Source organism: Phyllopteryx taeniolatus, chromosome 5 (genome assembly GCF_024500385.1).
Source record: "Phyllopteryx taeniolatus isolate TA_2022b chromosome 5, UOR_Ptae_1.2, whole genome shotgun sequence".
Classification (NCBI taxonomy): Eukaryota; Metazoa; Chordata; class Actinopteri; order Syngnathiformes; family Syngnathidae; genus Phyllopteryx; species Phyllopteryx taeniolatus.
In genome coordinates this window covers 6376003-6397235 of record NC_084506.1, presented here as the reverse complement: position 1 = coordinate 6397235, position 21233 = coordinate 6376003, and the positions used below count along the sequence as shown (strand labels likewise).

Below are 21233 nucleotides of genomic sequence, written 5' to 3'. Positions count from 1 at the left end.
TTGTGAGATAATGAATTCTGTCAATCCTACCATTACCTTGGAAGCGCTCCGATGGAAAACTCTCTTATATGTCACATCGGTTTCATTTAAAAGCTACGCCGCCACTAACGAACAAATGTACGACTGTCATCTTCAATCGAATCGACCCTCTGGCATCCCCTTCCATGAATCTTTCAAGCCAGACTTAAATCAGACTTCATTAAGCCCACACACTTCAGCCTGCTGTTCTTCGGATGATTCAGATCACGGCGTGGGCGGGCGGACCCACTTTTGACGTACAGTGAGACCCCCCTGCTATATCGCGGTTCATCGTTCACTCACCTTGAGTATTTCCAGATGCGAGCTGTCGTTCGACCGATTTTTTTGCTTCGCCTTGCGAGCGCAGACGTTAGCGGTGAACGCGACGCACTCTACAATAAGCAGCAGCTTGGCAAATATCCATCTATAATATATCATAGATTTTTTTTTTTTTTTTATCTCTCACTGTTGCGTCCGGAACATATGGCCCCAAATAAAATGGATCAGATTTGTGGGACATGAGATGGCATATTTGTACATCGAACATCCACATTCTCTCCTAAAACAAACATCCTGGAATTGAAAATATAAAAAAAAAAAAAAAAAAAAAAAAAGGAAACAAAAATAAGGCTTTCCTTTATGTAATATTGAGGTCCTAAAGCCACGGCTGCCTTATCTCTCGGCACCTGCTGTCCCTGCTGGCTCGAGTTATAACTGTTGTGTAATCGCATCAGGACCAGAGCGCTTTCCCTTAACTATCCAGTTTATATCACATCTCTTCTGGCTACTCCATTTTGTCTCCTCGCTAGCGGAGTCCCTGGCACACAGGCTGCAAACATCTCTTCACACACAGGCCTGATGTTAATCGCCACACAAAAAAGCATTTTAAAATGTCCGGCGACAGAATTTGAGAAAGGGGGAGAGTGGGCACAAAAGACAAGCCAAGAGACCCAATGGAAGGCCCGGGAGCCCTTTGGGGAAGAAAGCTCGGCTGTGTGGGCAAAGGAGGAGCACTGAAAGATGCAAAAACAAAAAAGGGGAGGGGGGGGCAGAGAAGAATGACTGCAGGTTGCTGTGGAGATGTCATGGAGACTTTGGAAATTTCTTCAAACCTCGAACACCATGGCAACGTCCCACTCCCTGCAGATTTTGCCGATATCGGCAAATATTTCGACTACTTCGAGGCCGTGGCTTCGTCAAGCTGTGACGGGTGGGGTGCCCTCTCCAGGTCGGAAATGCGATCCTCAGGGTCTTGCTCACGAGTGAGGGAAGAATGGATCGGGAAATCGAAAGGCGGGTCGGTGCAGCGTCTGCAATGACGCGGACTGAGTATCGGTCTGTCACGGTAAAGAAGGTCGAAAAAGCTGGCTCTTTTCAGAATGTTTCAAGTACTTGGTTACTTTTTTTTTTTTTTAAATCACAGTAGGGGCCAAATATGCAAAACGTGCAAACAAAGAGGCAATACTTCACATCTATGGGAGCGCCAGCGAAGTCTTAGATTTTCTCACAAAATGGACAGGGCGCCTTATAATGCGGCACGCGCCTTATGTGCGCACCGAGTTCCAAAATCTGTAAATGTTGTTGTGTGACTTTGACGAGCGCTCTGCCTGACTGACTGGGAGCATTTCCTGCCGACACGCTGCTTATATAGAGGAAAGGCGGACGTGACTGAGCACAGCATGCGAACGTTAAAGGGGACGCTAAAGGCACGACCCCAGTAGGTATATAGTGCCGGTATGTGCAAACAACATTAGTTTGGCTAAGGACCCCCGAAAATGGCACCTATGAAGAGACACGCTTGCGAAACACAGTTTAAAGTGCAAGCTATCAGTTACGCGGAGGAACCTGGGAATCGAGCAGCCGCGAGAGAATTCGAGATCAACGAATCCGTGGTTCGCAAGTGGAGGAAGCAGGAAAACGCCATATTATTACTTATGGCCTTGAAGTGTTTGCATTCAACTATTCACTTACTAATTATGCTGACTTTACTACCGTGTTAGTGTACGTGAAAGACGCTGACTGACACACAAATTTGGAAGGAACTACGTTCCAAAACCAGGACCCCGGCCTCGCCTGAGAATGGTGTACACCTGCACCGCATACCAGTGAGTGGCCAGTTTGGAAACTCACCACCGTCCTTCAGGACATTTTCCTCGACGGTCATCTGTTCGGCCAGCTCCGAGAGAGACTCGTCGATGGTGTGGCTGCCTCGTAACGTCTGAGAGAGCCGCCGCTTGAAGCGCTTCATCTTCTCCATGGAGCTCTCAGGAAGAACGGGCCTGGGGCATGACAAAAGACAAAGTATGTGTGTCACAGGAGATCAAATGTAGTTGTCCTCGCGCTATCTGTCCACCAGAGGCCTTGACACTTCCCCGACAAAACCCACGGCTGTGTTTGGAATCACTGGCGATCCATTGTACAGTGCCACATATAATGAGTTGGCCATTTTGCAGTTTTGCTGTTGGTGGGTCCCAATGGGTCCCAAAATCCATGGTTTTGTAGTCAAAGTTTCTGGTTCAATTCGGTATACGTTGAGATCCTGAAATCAGCGAGTAATAGGCGCGCCCCAAAAAGGTTTCCGATTGCCTACAGATGCCACAAAATGATGGCAAAGCACTACTTCAACATAGTTCCTTGGCACCAAGATGCAACAAGACGACGCAGTCGCTGCGTTAGGAATCATTCACTCATTCCTTGCTCTGAATCAGTATTTACAGTGAGGATTTTTTTGGGGGGGGACTTTTTAGTCAACTACTACTCTATCAAAATCCTGACAGTGGCACTGATAATGAATAGGGAAAGAGTAAAACGAGTCTAACCACAGTCTTCGTGATGTAAACTGGTGCTGGTTCAGGAAGACTAAACATTATCTAGCCATGTTTCACAACCCGACATCAAGAGTCAAACGGGGATTAGAGAGCACGTCGAATGGTGCCGTGATTGACTGGGGAACGATGACGCGGGCGGAGCGGCGCCATGACTCTGCTCGTTGGGGCGCATTACGCCGCATTCCTCCTGCTGAGAAAGCATGACGAGCCAGTGAGAGATTGTTTCGGGCTCAGGCTGAAAAAGCAAAATCCGAAACCGGGAGGAATATGGAAGTGGACTGCTCGCATTGTACCCGAGGAAAGAGTTTGAAATTAAGAGAGAGGACGTGGAGACGTTTGGCAGAAAAAAAACAGCCAGTGGAGAGAACCTAAAATCACCACGACAACAGATCTGGACATGCATCGCAGATGAGTAAAAGTTGAGATGACAACAGCTGCTCTTCACACTGACGTATCGCATACAACCTGAACTCTGTCTGACTCTAAACATTCAGGATTTAAATCAGCCATCAGAGAACCGCTGACTTTATTCCCACTACTCGTGGAGACCGCAGCACTGGCCACAGGAAAGCGAAAGTGGATTCGGCAGCAGCTTCTGTTTCTATGGTAACCTCAGAATAACATTCTCGTGTTTTTCTACTTTTGGATAGCTCAAAAGCCACACACACACACACAAATAAAGAAAGTGATTCACTTGTTGCTTTGTTTCTTGAAGGTTACTTGCAGACAGCTCGGTTCAAGCTGTCGTGCGTGTGTGTGTGTGTGTGTGTGTTATTTGGGCCACACGCTTGTGTCTACATGCGTGTGCTGTGAGAAAAGAGGGCGAACAAAGCGACAGATGACCGCTAAGGGCCACCAGTGACGAAGACAGACTGTCAAATGAGATCATGATCAAGCGCGGACGTGCCACTTGATCAAAAAGGGGATTTAAGTTCAGCAGCAACAAACCGCTGCAGCAAAGTGGAGACTGTGGACTTGCATAAAATTGTAACATCCAGTATTTGTGTTGTGAATGTGTGGCTTAAAAGTGCGTGGCCAAGTCAGCGGAGTTAGGTAGGCGGGTTAGGTTGCACGTGAGTGACTGAGCGTGAGCTGTGGCCCACGGCAGCTCACTGCGAATGTTCTCCTTTTGTAATTGTGTGTTTGACAGTTTGTGCCGTTCAAAAGCGGCTGAAAGTGCAGCAGCGACTGTGGCTCTCCTTGCCCACGTGGGAGGACATTGCAGTACCTTAATTGCGCCATTAATGTGGCAATACCACGTTACTGGAAACCTTTCATAACTAAGTGACTCGCCGTACTGTGTTTTTATGCGTCAATAGCATTTCCTGTCAAATGGCCGTACTAGAGCGGCTCCAGCAACCGGAGACAAATTCCTTTTAACATACTAGGCAAATAAAGATGATTCTGATTCAGATTTTTCATTTCACTTTTATCAGTGGCATATCTAAAGTTCGCCCATAACTAAAGATTTTGGCTGATAATAATATAATTATCTTTTTTTTATTATTATTATTATCATTTTGCCATGAAATACCCTCTCTCAGTCTTGATTTTGTTGTTTATAGTTTGCCACAAAAACAAAAGAATAGCGTCAGTCATTGTTCTGCTTGACATGTTTCTTTTCACAGTTTTCTGCACTTTTTGGTCGGAAACCAGTGTTTTGGGTGAAACCAACCCATTCTTTGGGGTGAAGAAGAGAGTCAACCATTTCTTTTGGTGGGTTTGGCGCTTATCGAGTTACAGAACAAACAATATTCCCCCCGGGGGGGGGGGTGATGTCTACTGGGCCACCAGCGTCTCTGTCCTGTGTTCCTACTGCTGCATTGAGAGCGGGGCTTTGGACACGATGCTTGATCCCTGCTAAGTAGGCCGCTCCGAGGAGTGAGCCCCAAAGCCACTGGGACTGGGCCAGAGGTGGCGACAGGGGAAACAACGGGGGCGGAGGGGTCTGAGTGTGTGAGGATTCAGGATTTGTTACCATAGCAACCTTTTTTTTTTTTTTTTTTTTTTTTTTTCCCATTTTGAAAATGCAGGGTGCTGGCTGCATACTGGCTTTCCATCTCCCTGCCTGCCCCCCCCCCCCCCCTTTGACTTCTGCATTGTAGCCCCTAAATCATGGGCATAGTCATTGTTCCAGAAGTGGGGAGGAATCGAAATGAACAGCACTAATCCAAGTTTTCTGAGCAAATTATCATCCTCTCTCATTCGACTTCTCCTTTACGTTGTGGCAAAAGAATTAAATAACCAAATGGTCAAACGATGATCGAGTTAAAACACAATGACAGCAAAGAATAAGTAGGTGTAGGGCGAGGAAAAATAGTCACAAATTGAATTAAATTCTCGAATTCCAATGGGGGGAAAAAAAAGAACCTCAAATCAGAATTTTGGAAATAAATGAAATCACGAAATCTTATTCTGACAAGAGCTGCAATGAATGAAGTCATCCGTCCACGTCCTTTGTTTACTTCCGCTGGCATTTTGAGCCGCTGTAGCATATTATCATAGCATAAATCATGGAGCCGCTGAGCAGGAGCTGCGCGAATGTTCACGGCAGACTGTGACCGCGACAGATGAATTAGATCAAGTTACGGAAGATGCGCTCAACACATCGTGGCACATGATTGACGAGAGCTACCACTAACTAGCGGCCGAGCTAACTAGCTGGTAGGAGACGAGATGTCGGCAGCCAGCGTGGACTACGCATTTTTCGGCACAGAGACCGGCTTAAAACAGACCTTGGCCACGGCGGGGGATCACGGTTTAATTACGCCATTTTAAACTAACAGGAAGCATTTTGGCAACGGCGTTTTGTGGAGGGGAAATGTGCCCGCTGTCTTTCTGTTGTTGCGACTAAATCTGCAACCAGGACTTACGCAGGGGAGCTAAAGATAGTTTTCAAATAATCAAATTCGATTTGTCACGTGTTGGACAATGAACAAGTGTTTATTTTGGAATAGTATAAGGAGTAAGGATTTCTTTTCTGATTGGTTATTCATTCGTTGACCCGATCCGAATAGCGAATGGGGATTTAGACGGCGAGTGCAACCTCTCATAGCCAGATTATGAAATGCCCAATGGCGACACTGCACACATTCAGTAAATCAAGAATAATGGTCAACAATCTTATCGCACACAAAATGGAAAGTGCAAAAGTTTTTTTATATATATTTTTTAAAATCATTAAATAATTTTATTCTCGTTATTTTTTATGAGTGGTGCATTACAAGTGGACCATAGCAAAAACAAATACAGTTGGCAACTCACACCCACACACCAAACGATTGCGCACTCCACATCTACTGGCTTCCCGCAACAGAAAAAACTACGACCCTGTAATCAGGTTTTGCGCCTCCGCATACAATATAATGTACTGTTTCTTTATTATTATTACTATTATTGAACCACAAAAATATGTCAACAAACAAAAAGCGGATGGCCACGAAGAGGAGGAAACGGGCATTGGGGCTGGTTGAAGAGACTGTTGGCAATGACGGTTCGCCCTAATCACTTACTGTACTTGTGCATTTCGGCAACAGAGACTCCATAATTTGCTTTCTAGCCACAAGTACATATGGAATTATAAATGTAGTTCCGTTTTATTGTAAAATATATACTGCATTGGCGTGACTACTGCATTTTTTGTGAAAGCTTATGTACTACACCCCCATGCCCTTAATTAACCATCCGTGGTCACAATACATTTCCAGCACAGTACTTCCTCTGCCAAGTCTAATACAGTGAGACGGATACAGAGGAAACAAGCAAGGAGGGCTTGAAGCATAACACAGATTGTAGCGTGACATTAGCCATATGCTTCAAGTTGTGACTGTCATTTTCAAGCAGGGGCAACTGTCCCAATTTTGCTCCGCCACAGCCGCCGTCCTGGCCACAGGGTTACCCCCAAAAATATAAAATGTTGTAAACCTCTCTTTGACACCCCCCCCCTCCCCCATCGGGACTGTGTAAACCAGTGGTGGGCAGTCAGGGGCCAGCGAGGCCTTCTCTAAACACTACAAAAAGCACTGACCTGCATTTACAAGCTAAATTATAGTATGTGTTCAAGGAAAGTGGATTAATTTATTCTTAACAGTCTATTCACTTCATTTCGTAGCTTTTCGTTTTATTTGCGCTGCCTACAGTACGTGAATGTTGGATTTTGTCAATTTAATCTGCCCAGGACCTCCACAGTCAGTAGTGCTGGCCCATGTAACTTCAACTATATTCGCAATGGGACTGCTGTTGGGGTTTTTTCTTTTTCTTTTTAAATCAATCGCATTTCAAAGTCGTCCTCACAGGGCCAGTTTGCTGGCCCCCCATGATTTTTCTGTCCTTTGATTGGTTGGTCAGAGCAAAACTCTCCGTTGAAGACCCAGGACCATATCCGCAAGTCTCCGTTGAAGACCCAGGACCATATCCACGGCCCGTCACTAGGGTAAACTCAAAACAACACTACTGGTGGTGCAATAACACCACCATCTACCTAGCTCACAAGGGAGGCATCTAGCGAGCGTGATGGCTGACTGGTGCATGATTCACGGGTGAGATCAGCGCGGCTCCTTTCAAGAGCAGTCTGTTCTCATGCTGGCCAAAACAATAAGGACGTGAGTGGAGGAGCTGGCTTCATCGTGAGGGCCTTACATAAAGACTGCATTGTGCGCAGAACCTAGAAGGACTCCACACACACTGGGGGAAGAGAGGAGGAGATCAAGAGCTGCGCAGTGCGGCGACTTCCCACTTTGCTGCAAGTCAACTTTGGTGAAACTTCCCGAACGCAGGAACACAATAGTCAGATGGCGGAGGTGGAAAAAGTAAAAAGTAGAGAGACTTGTGTAAAGAATTACTGTGGTAAGCATCAAAGTAAAAAAATTAAAAGTACAGATTTTGAAGTGTACTCAAGTATAAAATTAAAAAGTGATTTTTTTTTGGTGCAAAATGCAAAATCTCTGCAGCCAGCCAACTCTACCCTCTCGTCTGCTGACGCCCACGTCACTCACCGGGCCAGGCCCCACCTTTGCTAACCATACATACTCAAAGTCACAGATACTAAAGCAGAACGACCTAGGATGACGACCCCAAGCGGACAAAAATAATACCTGCGCCTCATGTACATGTGAGGCACATACGTAATAGGTGGGATAATCAATAAAATACTCAATTCTAAATATATTTGATCACTGCAGTCCTAATTGAACTCATTCGAGATCTCAACCGCGGTTGACAGCTTTTTACGTCGAATCGTCATCCACAGAGATTGACAAAGGTAACTAGTCTATATTAAAGGAAGGAGTTGAAAAGTAGATGCACGTGTTTTCAAATAATAAGTCATGAGGAAAAAAACAGATACCTGAAAAAAATCTACCGAAAGGTTTTTTGCATCCTTTGCCTAATTTTGGGCAACCTTCAGCCGTAAACTTTATGAAATCACGAAAATTGTCATTATATGACCAACGAGCTTAGTTTCATTTTCAACTCTACTTGCAGTGCGTGCGTACAGTTGGAGGAAGTCACTCATACCGTTGAAGAAGAGGAGAAGATCCGTGAATGATGATTGAATATTGTTTCCGACTGCAAATGTGTCAAACCAGTTTGGGGTTTGTCAAACAGGTAAATATGGTTTCTTTTATAACCAGGTGCATCTGACTTTTCAGGGGGGGGGGGGGGGATATCTTAAATGAGCATTACACCTCAGATTTGTTTTGAACACTGAGATGGCGATGAGTGGAAAAACAAAATGTTAAAGAATGATGGAATATCTGAAAATACGCCCCAGAAAAAGTGTTTGTTAGAGCCAGTGAGGTGAGCTAATGACCAGGATGGTACATCCTCTGCCTGAATTGGAGCCAAGAAAAACCCTGAAAGTATTTTTGTATTGCATGACTTCACACTACTGTCAGACGCCCTAAAAGCCTCCGCCATATTTGCCTTTTCCAAACTCAATCCTAAAGGTCCCCCGCTTTTAAGCATATCACCTGTCGGGCTGACAGGCAGGTGTGCGGTGATGCGTTTTTGAGCGTTGGCCAACAGGCCGACGGGACGCCAGGCCAGGGATATGCCGCAGCTCCGCAAATCTCCCGGGCAAGGAGCTTGGACAGGCGTGCTGATTAATACTGCTGCTATGGTTACGACAGATTGAGCGACAGGCTCACTCCTCTCTAAGCCCTGTCCTGTGACCCGACACGACCGGTCGGCGGCGAGGACATGACCTGGTCAAACAGATGCTTTACTGGTGAACAGGTGTGTAATGAAAACAAGATCCCTGCTCAGGAAGCTTACATTTGTGTGTGGTTAGAAAGTCCATTTTCCCCATTGAAATGAACTGCACAGACAATTTGTTCCGGCCCCCAAAAGAAAAGAAAAATATGTGCCTTGGCTCGACAAATGTTGGTAAACGCCGTGTTAGACGGTCGGCCGACACTGAATCTACGAATGACCACGGTGAGAGAGTCGCAAGGGAGGACTGCACCCCCACTTACTAATAAACACAGCCACAGAAGGCCTCGAAAAATCTCAAATGATTTAGCACTAATCTCTTTCGCAAAGATTGCATAACGTAGTAAAAAGTGACCACACAATCCTGTTTGTTTGCAAAGACTTAAACTTGCTTACCAAACAGCGTTGGCAGCGATAGAAGGGTCTTCCAATCCCCTCCCACTGCGTAACAGAATTTTAACATTTTTCTGTCTTTGGTCAGTGAATGTTATTGCCCATTTGCTTTCATCTAGAAAAAGAAGCAAATAATAATTAGTCCCTTTAAACTTTGTTTTTTTCTGACCTGGGCAGCAATGTTTTGAAAGCAACCTACTTTCCCTTGCATTCCAGACAGATTACGCACTAATTTGGTCAAGGAAAAATGTAAAGAGTTTTCTAGAAGTTTCAAGACCCTTCGAAATGATCCGAGACGTTCCATCAACTTCTAGAACATTCTGGCAACGTAGATGGCAGCATAAAGTCCGCGCAACAGATCAGTTTACTTCTAGCCGTCACAGTGCAGACGAGTCGATCGTCACTCGTCATTACTATCGGCATTCGTCACGCATGGCATCAAGAGGTTGTAAGCGTCTGGCAGACGCATTTTGCTACGTCTGTGGCAAATTTAGCAAGACTCGAACTAAAAAGTACTCTCTAGATCTTGTTAGATGCCTTGAATTATCAAGAGTCCTGTTGGGAGGCTATGGGAGACTTTAAAATGGTGGCTCTCTTGATGGGTCTCCAAGGGAGTTTTACCTAGTTTCCTCGTTATCTTTGCACGGGACTGGCCACAGCGGACCGAGTTTAGCGTGGGGAAGCGCAATGTCAAATGGGAGCCATTGTTGGAGCCCAGAAAGCTACTGTTTCCTCCACTTCACTTAAAACTGGGCCTGATTCAACAATTCACCAGAGCTCTAGATAAGGAGTCCGCAACATTGGACTTTGAACGCCGCTACCAAGGCTCCTATAATGAAAACACGATGGGAGACTAGATTTGGAGGCTGATTCGTGAAAGTAACCTACAGTATAAGCGTAGAAAACTACTCATTTCTTATCTTTCTATTGTCTCACTTGTGTAAACCCAGAATAAATAAATGCTACTATTGCATCGCATTGTTTTGTATGTACTTTGTGCAAATCGGAGTTCAAATTTGCCACTTTGTCCCAATGAGCATAGGTACAGTTTATGAATATGCTGGACACAAAAGCAAAGTTAGAAATGAATATAAGTAATTTTCCATGTTTTCTAGACATAAGCAAATAGAAAATAACAGTAAGGCGTCACGGACTGGGGCTGTGCTTGCTGTGGAGCTAATCACTCAGGCGTAGGCTCATCGGATCCGAGTTAAATCGGCTGGAGAGCAGAACAGAGCATTACCATGGGCCAGCAGCACTATTAGAGCAACCCCCGCCTCCCCCCCCCCCCCCCCCACACACACACACACACACACACTTTCTGTGTGCGGCTCCACCAGCAAACTCAGTAGGGTCTCGCGGCCTTTCATCGCCGTTAAAGGGGAACGAGTCAGGCCGATATCTAGTTAGGAGGCCACGCTGCAAGCTGTGGTTATCACTTTAGCAGTTCCCATATCAAAGAGCGAACACAAACGCAGCTCTGCAGCCTTTATGGTAACCCCGCACTGATGTTTATATGTCGAGAAGCTCACCAAACATTCAGCCCGAGGCGACGTTTTCAAACAGAAAGCAATTAGCTAAACTCTAAGAGAAATGCTGCCATATTGGGCATAAAGTATCAGCTGGTACCGTTCTGTAATGCTCATTTAAGATGTTTTTTTTTTTTTTGCCTGAGAAATCAGATGTTTTGGGGTACAAAAGAAACCCGTTTAAAACTCCATTCAAATTGTTATTCTTTGTCTTCAATGTCGAAAGGAGAAATTTCCAACCGTTTTCCAAAGCAGCGCGAAGTCAGCGTAGCTTGCTATCATGAATGCAGTTCAAAATAACGCCAGTGTCACAGATAAAGGTTTTCACGATGTCAGACCGTTTAGAGACAGAGGTGGCCCGAATCCTGATCTTGATCTGTCCATTTGCTATATAACGCATCTTCCCTTCAGATAGTCCGCTGGCGTAGCCGTAGCGCTGCGATGTCGCCCGTGAGTGCGCGCACGTTACGGAGTGACACCGTTTTTTATACAGCATGATAACGCAAACGTAGTTGGTGTAAAATATGTTCATTTGTGCAAAAATAACCCAACTGGTGCAATGCTGGTCAAATAATAAATGTCTTCATGATGTCAGAGCTTTTAGAGCCGAGGTGGCCCGAAATTACGCTGAGGTAACCACCTCCAAATTTGACAAGCGGGGGGGAAAAAAAACAAAACAAAAAAAAAAACACGCACACTTCAGCCATGAGTGTGAGCCATTCAGCAAAGAACAAAGGATGGACTTTTAAAAAAAAAAACAACAATAAGTTAAAATCCTCAAGTGGCAAATTCACAAATTTGAACACTGTACCCCGTTTTAACAACAACCATCCAAAAGTATGCGAAACATGCACGCTGCAAGTGCCCAAAGAGTGATGGGAAAAGGCGATATTGGTCCCTCAGCTGTTTCAGACGCTCATAGAGATGACACGCAAGATATGCGCTTATTAGCGTACGGCTCGATCGAGCCAGCTGAGCCGGCCGGCCGGCCGGGCTGGAATGAGTGAGGGTTCTGGAGGGGCACCGTCCGGACACTCCCAAACCCAGAGTCGGGGAGTGGAAGCGGACAAACTTGTCAAGCATTTGTCTGACAGGGAGGTGGGGCCGCATGCCGCTCGGTGCTGGAGCTGTCGGGTTAATGCCGCCAGGGAAGAAAAGGGGAAGAGTTTGTATTCATGGCTATGTATAGACCCGAGCGGTGCCTGTGACATAGTCGCTGGTCCCTGGAGAGCACTGACACATTAACCTTCAGACAGCTGTCTTGGCCAGACGTGACACAGGCAGGGGAAAACACACCTTGCAGTACGCGACTCACAAAAAAAGTTGGGGTTATTCAGCTAGCGCGGAAATTGGAGGAGGAACTTTCAATGTTTGGCACGGGGGTTACGTTCCAAAGAACGTAGACGAAACGCTGCCAAGTAGTGACCACATAATGTTTAGTATTTATATATATATTAAAGCTTTATACATAATATCAATACAAAATATGCATGTGAGGAGTCGGGATTATTTCTGTGCACTCAAGGTTGCCATCCTAACGTTCTACAAAGTCAAGGCCTATCCTCAACGCTTTCTGAGTCATGTATATTCTTCATTTGGGCTGTCTGAAATTTTTTGAGCGACACTTCCGTGAAAAACCTTCCCGTAGGTTGGCATACGCGACCCTAATCGGGTCTCCGCCGAGACTCCGTGTGGGTGGGTGGGAATCCGCGCTGCCACAGTTGTTTCGCAGCAGGTCGGGTTACCCGGCCAGCGATGTCCCACAAGGCCCTCACCCAGGAAACGACCCACGTCGAGGCAGCGCACGCCCTCGAACAACTCGGTGGCCTCTTGCAGAGCAAAAGCTACGCACCTGTTGCTCCAACAGAAAGTGACACTTTCTAGTTGGGAAAACACCTGCACAATCTAATGATTACCATGATTTGAATCAGTGTTAATTGCCGCAGACTTTGGAGTAGTAGTAGTAGTAGTAGCGAACAATCTGATAGGACACCTAATAAGCATTATGACGTTATTGCATGACATTACTGTCCGTGCATGGTTTAATATAATCCTGAACAAAAATTAAAATACAGTGGTACTAGACTTTACACCGATCTGATCAGCCTGATCGGTATCGGCCGATAATTAGCATTTCACGCTGATCGGCAGATCGGCTTTAATGTCATAATTCGCCGACCCCATCAATGACGTCATTGATCGGCTCCGCAAAAGACAGGCAAACGGACTCGAACTCTGGACAACACCCGTCCATGTAGCTGGGACAGTAAGCAAGTGATTAACAGTATTTATTAAAGTAATTGAATTGCAATAAAGTCATTGAATGACAGTAAGTTATCACCCATTATTTCAGTCACGTAATGCCGATTTGACCTCAACTTATGTCAGTGGCCAAACTTTAAACTTGCTGATCGGTGATCGGCCCCAAAAATCCTGATCGTGTAAAGCCGAGTGATTTCCAACCTTTATGGAGCCGAGGCACATATTTTACAATTGAAAAATCTCACGGCGCACCAACAAACAAAAATGTCACAAAAAGTGGATACATTAATTACTATATGTACTTCCTGCCATCTAATAGAAGACCATTCATTTGTTCTGTCTGTCACTATGCCTCACTGGCATAAATAGGTGAACAAAGACACATTATTTATTGTAAATGGAATTTTTTGAGCAATCGAGTCCGCAAGTATATACAGTAAATGAACAAGTCATTTAAATAGACACATTGCTCCATCTTGTGATCGGTTATCGCTTTTTTTAAACTCGCTGATCGGCCCCAAAAATCCTGATCGTGTAAAGCCTAAGTGGTAATTAGACTTACGCGTGAGCCAGTTGTCGGAAAGCCTCTCTCTGAATAGTTTCAAGTGACAAAATAGTGACATCTTTTTTTTTTTTTCCCCTCTCCATTCTTCTTTACTTACAGGAACCCAAGTATTCTCTTGAGGCAGTCTTCAATCTCATTAAGTCTTGGCACCATATATTGCTATTCTGATATACTGTACAATAATGAAGTGACAGTGTGTTGCTGCAGCAGCCTCGGCAGCAAAATGCAATTTGATAATACATCTAGGGGTGTATCCTTATTCTGGCCGATTGTTAACTTGACATGTCCAAAAAATGTGCCCAGTGAGGTAAAATGGCTTAATCGATATAAGTGGATACAACTCAAAATATTTAAGAGTAAAAAGAAAGCATGGGGTAATTTCGTCATATTTATGTTTGAAATTTGTACTACAACAGACATCTGGTTTGGGGGGAGGAGACTTGCTATTGTTCGTCGATTATTCTTGTGTGTGTGTGGTGGACTGTGCTGGTCCTCTGGAGTACAGCAGATACATTTTGGGGTATCTTAAATTTAGAAAATGGGTCAAGATGGTAAAAATCCCTGTGTTTGTATCCTGCCGAACATTGCGTGTCTGTTCATCGTTACTTTGTGATGTCACTCATTGTTTTTGCCGTGTGAATGACTACCGTACAGTCAGTCCCGAGTTGACAGTTTTCCTAAGCCAGCAGCAGAGACGACAATAAACGACGGAAATGCTCGTGCGGCCACACAAGTTAGGATGAACATTTTCTTGGGAATCATCCGCCAGCTGTTGCCAGCGTTGTTGTGCTCTCGCGCAGGCTTGTCTAAAACAGCTGAGGCAGCTAATACAGCCTTGCCGTACTAAAGTAGAGTTCAGATTTTGTACTCTTTATGTTTACTTGATGTTTGTTGAAGTAAAAGAGTTGAATCAGTACTTTTACTTTGACCAGAGATGTTTTTGTCTCGAAATACAAGTGTCTACAGTTTGCATTGTGCTCCAGGCACTTGGCTGAGGAGGCTTCTTCCCAACGTGGCTCAGTGAACGTTCGGCTAGAACGTAAAACAAGACGACACACGCCAAGAGAAGCACAGTCAGACATCCAGAGGCATCCCATCCTGTTTTTAGAGTTCGAAGCGCCGCGCGCCGTGAGAAATCATCGGGTGTGCCGGGAAATGGTCCAATTTCACTACATGTGTCCATAATTTAATTTATTTACTACAAATAATTAGGGATGCATAAATACCGATATCAGTAGGGTGCTGATGCTGTACGTCTGTACTTGTACTCAGACTTGAAAAAGTACTCTGATTTGACACACTCATACCACTTTACCAGCCTGACATCGAAGTTCCAGGCAGCTGGAGTACGAGTCACGTCAGCTGTGTGGAGATACTTTACGACAACACTTTGTTGGCCAACTGGTAATTATGCACGCGCAAAAAAACAGATCACAAACTCCGCACGGGCGGTGACGGAGCTGCAAGTTGTGGCAGCGGGCCGTTAGGCAGGCGGCAACTTTCCAGAGTCCGGTCACCAAGGAAAGTACCGGTAACTCGGGGTATTCTCGAGAAGCAGCCTTGTATTTCTTTTCGCTCACTATATTTTGTAGTTCACACACAGCAGTGGTCTACATCAGTTAGAATCAGCTTTTTTTTTTGGCCAAGTATGCAAAAAACACAAAAAGGGCTTTGCCTCCGGTAGCTGGAGCCACACTAGTATGAAAAACAGCCACTGTGACATCAGATACATTTTTAAAAAACAAAGTACGGACAGTACCACTGATACAATGCCAATTGTGCAAATGACCCAATTTAAAGCAAAATAAAGTGACTAGTGGTGCGATAATTGCGATAAAATGCCAATTGTGCAAATGGTGCAGAGAGTCCTCAAGCATGTAGTAATCAACAGCAGTTCTAGAAATAACGCAGAGTGAAGAAGCTACATTGAGTACGGAAATAATGTAACAATGTCCCAACAGAGATGTGCAAAATTCACAGCATGTCACAATGCAATTGGAAGTTAAAGATTTCAGAAGTCAACTAGAATTAAACTCAGTTTTCAATTGACTCAAAACGTGGTTGGATGTACTGTTTTGAATGGTGAGCATATAAGAGAAATAGCTTGTGTAAAAGGCTACATTTAGGTGGGATGTGTGTGGCAAGACTGTTGGGAGAAACACAGCTTGCTTAAAACGTCACTAATGACAATGTGTCATATTTGAATGAAACCTATGCCATGTACAAGGAAGGCGTGTGGTTTTGGACGCCATTTGATTCAAATAAGACATTTTTCATCACTATTGCAAGGTTTAATGCATTATCGAGGGTTGTACACTCAAAGTATTTGCTCTCATTCTCGGATAAAAAAGTGGAAGTGTCAGTGCACCCCGTTTTTCAGCGCTCCATGCCAGCGACGTTTATTGACGAGCAAAACAGTGCTCCTCCATTTTTGGGGTTTTGTTTGACGCCGCAAGTTGTTGTTTTTTTTCCCCCCTCATGTCAAAGATGTACCTCGGTTTAATAAATGTTCGGAGACTCCATTCTAGCGGAGCTGAAGTTAAAGCAGCTTGAAGCCAGCCGGGTTGTTTTGAATGCGGCTATTGACCGGTTAAAAGAGACAAAAGCACGAATAGTGGAAGAGTAAACACATTTTCCGCATGGTTGCGAGGTGCTAACGGTGGCTGGACTGTTGTGGTTTACACTCACCAGAAAGGATGAGCGTTGCCCCGAACTCGGGCCGGACGCCGCCGTCTTTCCCTCCTCGCGTGGTGGGTACTAAGCACCAACTTGTTCGTCGTCGTCGTCTTCTTCTTCAGCTGAGCTGTTTCACATTGGAGAAGTGATGGCGCCCGGTAACATGGTCCTCGGGCTTTTAAAAAACCGCTTGTGTGACGTGGTCCAGCCGTGTTGTTTTTTCCTCCGGAGCGGGGACCATGATAGTTGGGACACGCTGAAGGGGATCCGACCGACGATTACGATTAGCAGCTTGGAGCCGGAGCCCGAGCCCGAGCCGAGCCTAGCCGAGTCCTCTTCGGTTGTTTTTATTTTTTTATTTTTCCTTTTGGGGCGTGCGGGGGCGACAGCGCCACTCGGAGGTCCACTGAGGAACAAACAGGAAGCGGGGAAAACGTCAAACCTGGCGCCACAGTGCCCCCTGTTGATAGAAACCTGGAAGTCCTCCAACGACTCATGAACATACGCAGGAGTACGCAGACTCAATTATTTAGACATAACCCCTCATCAAAGCTATCAGTAGATTTAGTAGTAGTAAAAGAGAGAGAGCGAGAGAAACGTACAAAGTGTTTCTTTAAAACAAAACTGTTTCTCTTTCAGACTTTTGATATTAATAGAGGTTCATTGCAATTGTGTTTTAATGTCACTTTACCGGTCAGACTGCATCTCCAAGTTCCAACAGGTTCTCACATCACGATACAATCAAGACGGGAAAAGCCGCTCTCCTATGGAACTCATGAGTGGAACGGGGCGATACGTTCCAGACTCAGCCGCATATTATTATTTAAAAAAAAAAAAAACCTCAACATTAAAAGAAAAAAAAGAGAAGTAGGTTTCAACGTATTAAAACACACTTGAATGTACTCCATGGCGTCAAAAAAATGAAGGTATTTCTTATACAAAGTTCATCTCCTTATCATCACATCGACGACGTTGACGACTCGCAGATGAGCGCTGGCTTCAATCAGTCATCGGCCGGTCCCGGGGAAGGCCTCGCAAGACCTTCGGGAGTCGAGTCCAGGACGAGACCGAGGCTAGCCTCGACTGTTACGACAGTAAGAAATGGGATGTAATATCCAAAAAAAAAAAAAAGAAAAGAAGACTCTCGCTCACTCAGTTTTCCAAATAGGAGTAACGCGTGCTTGCTTCAAGCTGTTTATTTGTCACTCCCTGATGAACAAAAAACAAAGACAATTCAACGTTGTATATTTCTATATACTGTACGGTTCAACCAAACCGCATCAATTTTGTCTAATCGAAGACCACTTGCTTAATGCAAACATATGATACAAAATGCCATAGACAGGCTAATATAAATCAGCGTAGATGTTGCGGAACAACTGCTACTATAACACATATATATATTTTTTATATATTATTTATTTTGACATACTTTTACTTTTTTTAAATAACATTTTCAAGGCAGAGGTGCAAAAATAAAGAAACACCTTTAATTGATTCAAGGTAAAAAAAAATTAAAAAAATAAAAAGTACAGTGTGTGAAATGGTTTGAAATGTCAGCAATCTGTTCCATACTCCCTCCAAAAAAACAACACATTTTTGTAATGTGTTTTAATAAGAAAAATGGCACTCTATCATATTGTATTTTACAAAAACATACAGTAATGATGTAAAAAAAAAAAAATAGAATGTTAAGAATAAAAACAGTTTTTGCCACAGTCGCTTCAATTGAATGGACATTGTGCTGCTCCTTCTGGTGTGTGGACCTTGGCCACCTGGGGGCAGTATAATACAGACGTGCATATCTACATGGAGACGGTCACAAGTTACTCATCTGTTCTAAGTCCATTTTTGCAGTGGATAAAGAATATATGCCTGCGAGTGCTGTTATATTGCCTGCCTACGTGTATTGCTCCACCATTTGTATTCAATGATGTGTGTGTGTGTGTGTGTGTGTGTGTATATATATATATATATGCACTGTGAAGAAAAATAGATAATTGAAATATGTTTTAAAAAAACAACAACATAAAGGGCAAAAACTGGTTTTAAAGTGTAATAATTATACTGCACATATTGTGATGGATGTGTGCCTTTAAGGGGCGTGCCTTAGTGAGCGACATCGGGAGCAGTTGGTCGGTTAGTCTGCGTGTGAGTGTCTGGGTGTGAGATGTGGCCTACAGCAGCGAGAACGTTCCAGCCGCTTCATTGCGCGAATGTACTTTTCACTCGGCTTGAGCAGCGATGAATCCAAAGTTGACTCTTAACTCGAATTTTGCCTCGCAACACAACAAAAATGGCTGTGAACCCAAAACACTCGTAAGTCAAGGCAGCACTGAATTTGTTCCTGTTGCCTTTTGTGATCTCGCTCCCCGTGCTGGCGCCCCGCAGGGTCACTGAGGACGATCTTCACGAAAGAGGTCCACGCCTCGAACTTCTTCAGGCGCCGCAGCAGGAGGGCGGTCAAGTCGCCCGATGAGCTCAACGGTCAGTTCCGCCATATTCGCGGATTCACCTATTTGCACATTTGGGGGGGGGACATATCCTCCCATTTGCTGTTTTGTTTTGCTCAGGTCAAACCACTGTCTAACATAAAAATATTCCTTTGGCGCCATTAACTATGTTGAAGTGAGTCGAGGAGCTTCATGCAGGGGCGGAGCTACAGGGTAGCCAGGGGTTTTCTGGCGCTTCAACAAAAACTTGGCCACCCCACAGAATATTTTCGCCATCTTGTGCTGCCCCCCCGCCCCCAAACTTTTAGATTGCCTCCTAATGCCACCAGGTGGCAGCAAAGTACTATGTTGTCTCAATGAAGCTCCTCTACTCATTTCAACATAGTTACTTGGCACCAAGATGCCACAAGATGGTGGCAAAGCAGCCACTTCATCCAGCGTACTGTTATATTGCATTTTTGTATAAATGGATTGGGGTAAGTCCCTACTGGAAGGCCACATCCAAAATGCACGCCCCCGCCGCGGACACGCACGTCACTGTGAACATTCGTCCATGTGAAAATTCCCAGCCGCTAGGAGGTTTGACGTTGCCAAGTGCGAGACGGGTTTGGCGGGCAGGTGAGAGAACACAACGGGAAAGTGTTTTTCTTCTGAATTGGAAACGTGGCGAAGAAGACAGACGGAGCGAGCGAGTGGCCCGACATCGCTGACAACGACAGGAAATAGTGACAGTTGGAACCCATGAGGGCACGGGTGTCAAACTGGTGGCCCGGGGACCTGATCCGGCCCGCCACATCATTTGATGTGGCCCTCGAAAGCAAATCATGTCCGCCGACTTCATGTTTCTTGCGAAAATATTCAAATTGCAAATTGTCTTCACTTGTAATAACGTTTAGAAATTGCAAGCATTTTTTTCTTGCCGATCGCCCCTTTTAACATGTTATTAATACGAGTTGGAAAAACATGTTTTTAAAGGCTTTTGATTTAAAAAACTAGCTATCCATCAATTTGTTGTGTATATGTAATTATATGAGGTGATAATTCATTTATATGGGGTCATGATTATTTTAAAAAGTGCATACCTACATAATCTTGGGAAAGGGTGCTAATAAAAGAAACGTAGTCCTCCTTAAGTTAGATTTGGAACAATCAAAAGCTCTGATATTATGAAATACAACATCAATCTGATATCCCTGCATGCATTCTTTTTCTCTGGAAGAGTTGTTCACGTTCATTTGGTTGGGGGAAATATATACATAAATCTGAATAAATATAGAAAAATAGATAAATATTGAATATAATTGAATTTGGTGAAGTTCCTCTCTCTTAAACGGGTCATAAATATTTAGGTTGAAAAGCGAAAAAATATATATATGTAGGCATTTAGGAGTGCACAATTGTCATGTTTAACTGGCATTAGGATTCTGAGGGGTCCAAGGGAACATTTGTCCCTGGACCCAAAACAATTGCGAACCCCTGCCCGAGCAAGTTGTGTTGACTTACATTCCCGGGGTAGAAATTCCAGTCAGGATTTGTTGCAACCACCGCGAGTCAAGACCTGTGCAGGGGATTCTTCTGTGTGGTTCAAAGGTCACGACCGGACTGCAGCCCTTGGGTCTGGGTAATGAGAGTGCTAAATAAGACAAACCTGCCTGACCGTGACACCATCACCAAATGACTGCTGGAATCAAACTAAGTTTGTATCAGCTGATAAACTCCTCAAGCTGTATAGTCTACATTTTAATCGTTTGACCTGGGCTCTTGATTTGTTTTACCGAACAGAACTTAGCGAGTTAAAGGGTACACATCAGAGGAACTATGTTCATCCACAGGGGTACCCCAGGGCTCTGTCCTATGGCCCCTAATCTATAGCCTGTCTACAAAGTCAGTTTGAAAATGTAGTTGATGAATTGGTTAAAAGGTGAGTATCGATACTTGTATTCGTATACTTATTGTCTGTAGTGTCTCTAATCTAACTGACTTCCGTTGGCTTACAGCCGAGCAAAGGCAAGTTGTGGCCGCAGACAAGCGCAGGCGAGAGTTCCACGAGGAGAAGAGGAACGAGTTTGAGAGCTACGCAGAAGAGGTGGACGATGGTGGGTTGAGTCTACCAGCTCATCTTTAGCACAATAACAACTCCACTCACCAGTGATGGGAAGTAACAAAGTAACAAATACTTGGGGACTGTACTTAAGTAGAAAAAATGGTCCTCGGTCTCATGTCATCATCACCTACAAGTAAGGTGTACAAGGTGTCCCAAAAGTCACGACGACGCCGTTCTGACGAGTCGTAATTGCAT

The 21233-nt window shown here is 44.6% G+C and overlaps 2 protein-coding genes across 7 annotated transcripts in view; one reads left to right on the top strand and one right to left on the bottom strand.

The window, feature by feature from the left end:
- The window catches only part of LOC133478402 (cyclin-dependent kinase 17-like), a 30087-nt gene extending 13255 nt beyond the window's left edge, over positions 1–16832 (bottom strand). For 4 of the 6 annotated variants that reach the window (XM_061774433.1, XM_061774435.1, XM_061774434.1 and 1 more), the window contains exons 1-2: positions 16494–16832; positions 2149–2297 (exon numbers count right to left, since the gene is read on the bottom strand). In XM_061774433.1, coding sequence (XP_061630417.1) covers positions 2149–2275 — 127 coding nt within the window. In that variant the 5' untranslated portion in view covers positions 2276–2297; positions 16494–16832. The remainder of the gene's footprint in view (positions 1–2148; positions 2298–16493) is intronic. The other 2 variants (XM_061774437.1, XM_061774438.1) reach the window with 1 other exon arrangement.
- A 2039-nt stretch (positions 16833–18871) lies between these two features.
- LOC133478406 (unique cartilage matrix-associated protein-like) lies at positions 18872–21163 on the top strand (the record flags this gene model as incomplete). Its single annotated transcript, XM_061774443.1, has 2 exons — positions 18872–18968; positions 20932–21163. Coding segments are annotated over 2 exons (225 nt in total), but the record flags the coding sequence as incomplete, so codon positions are not given.
- Positions 21164–21233: the final 70 nt, after the last annotated feature.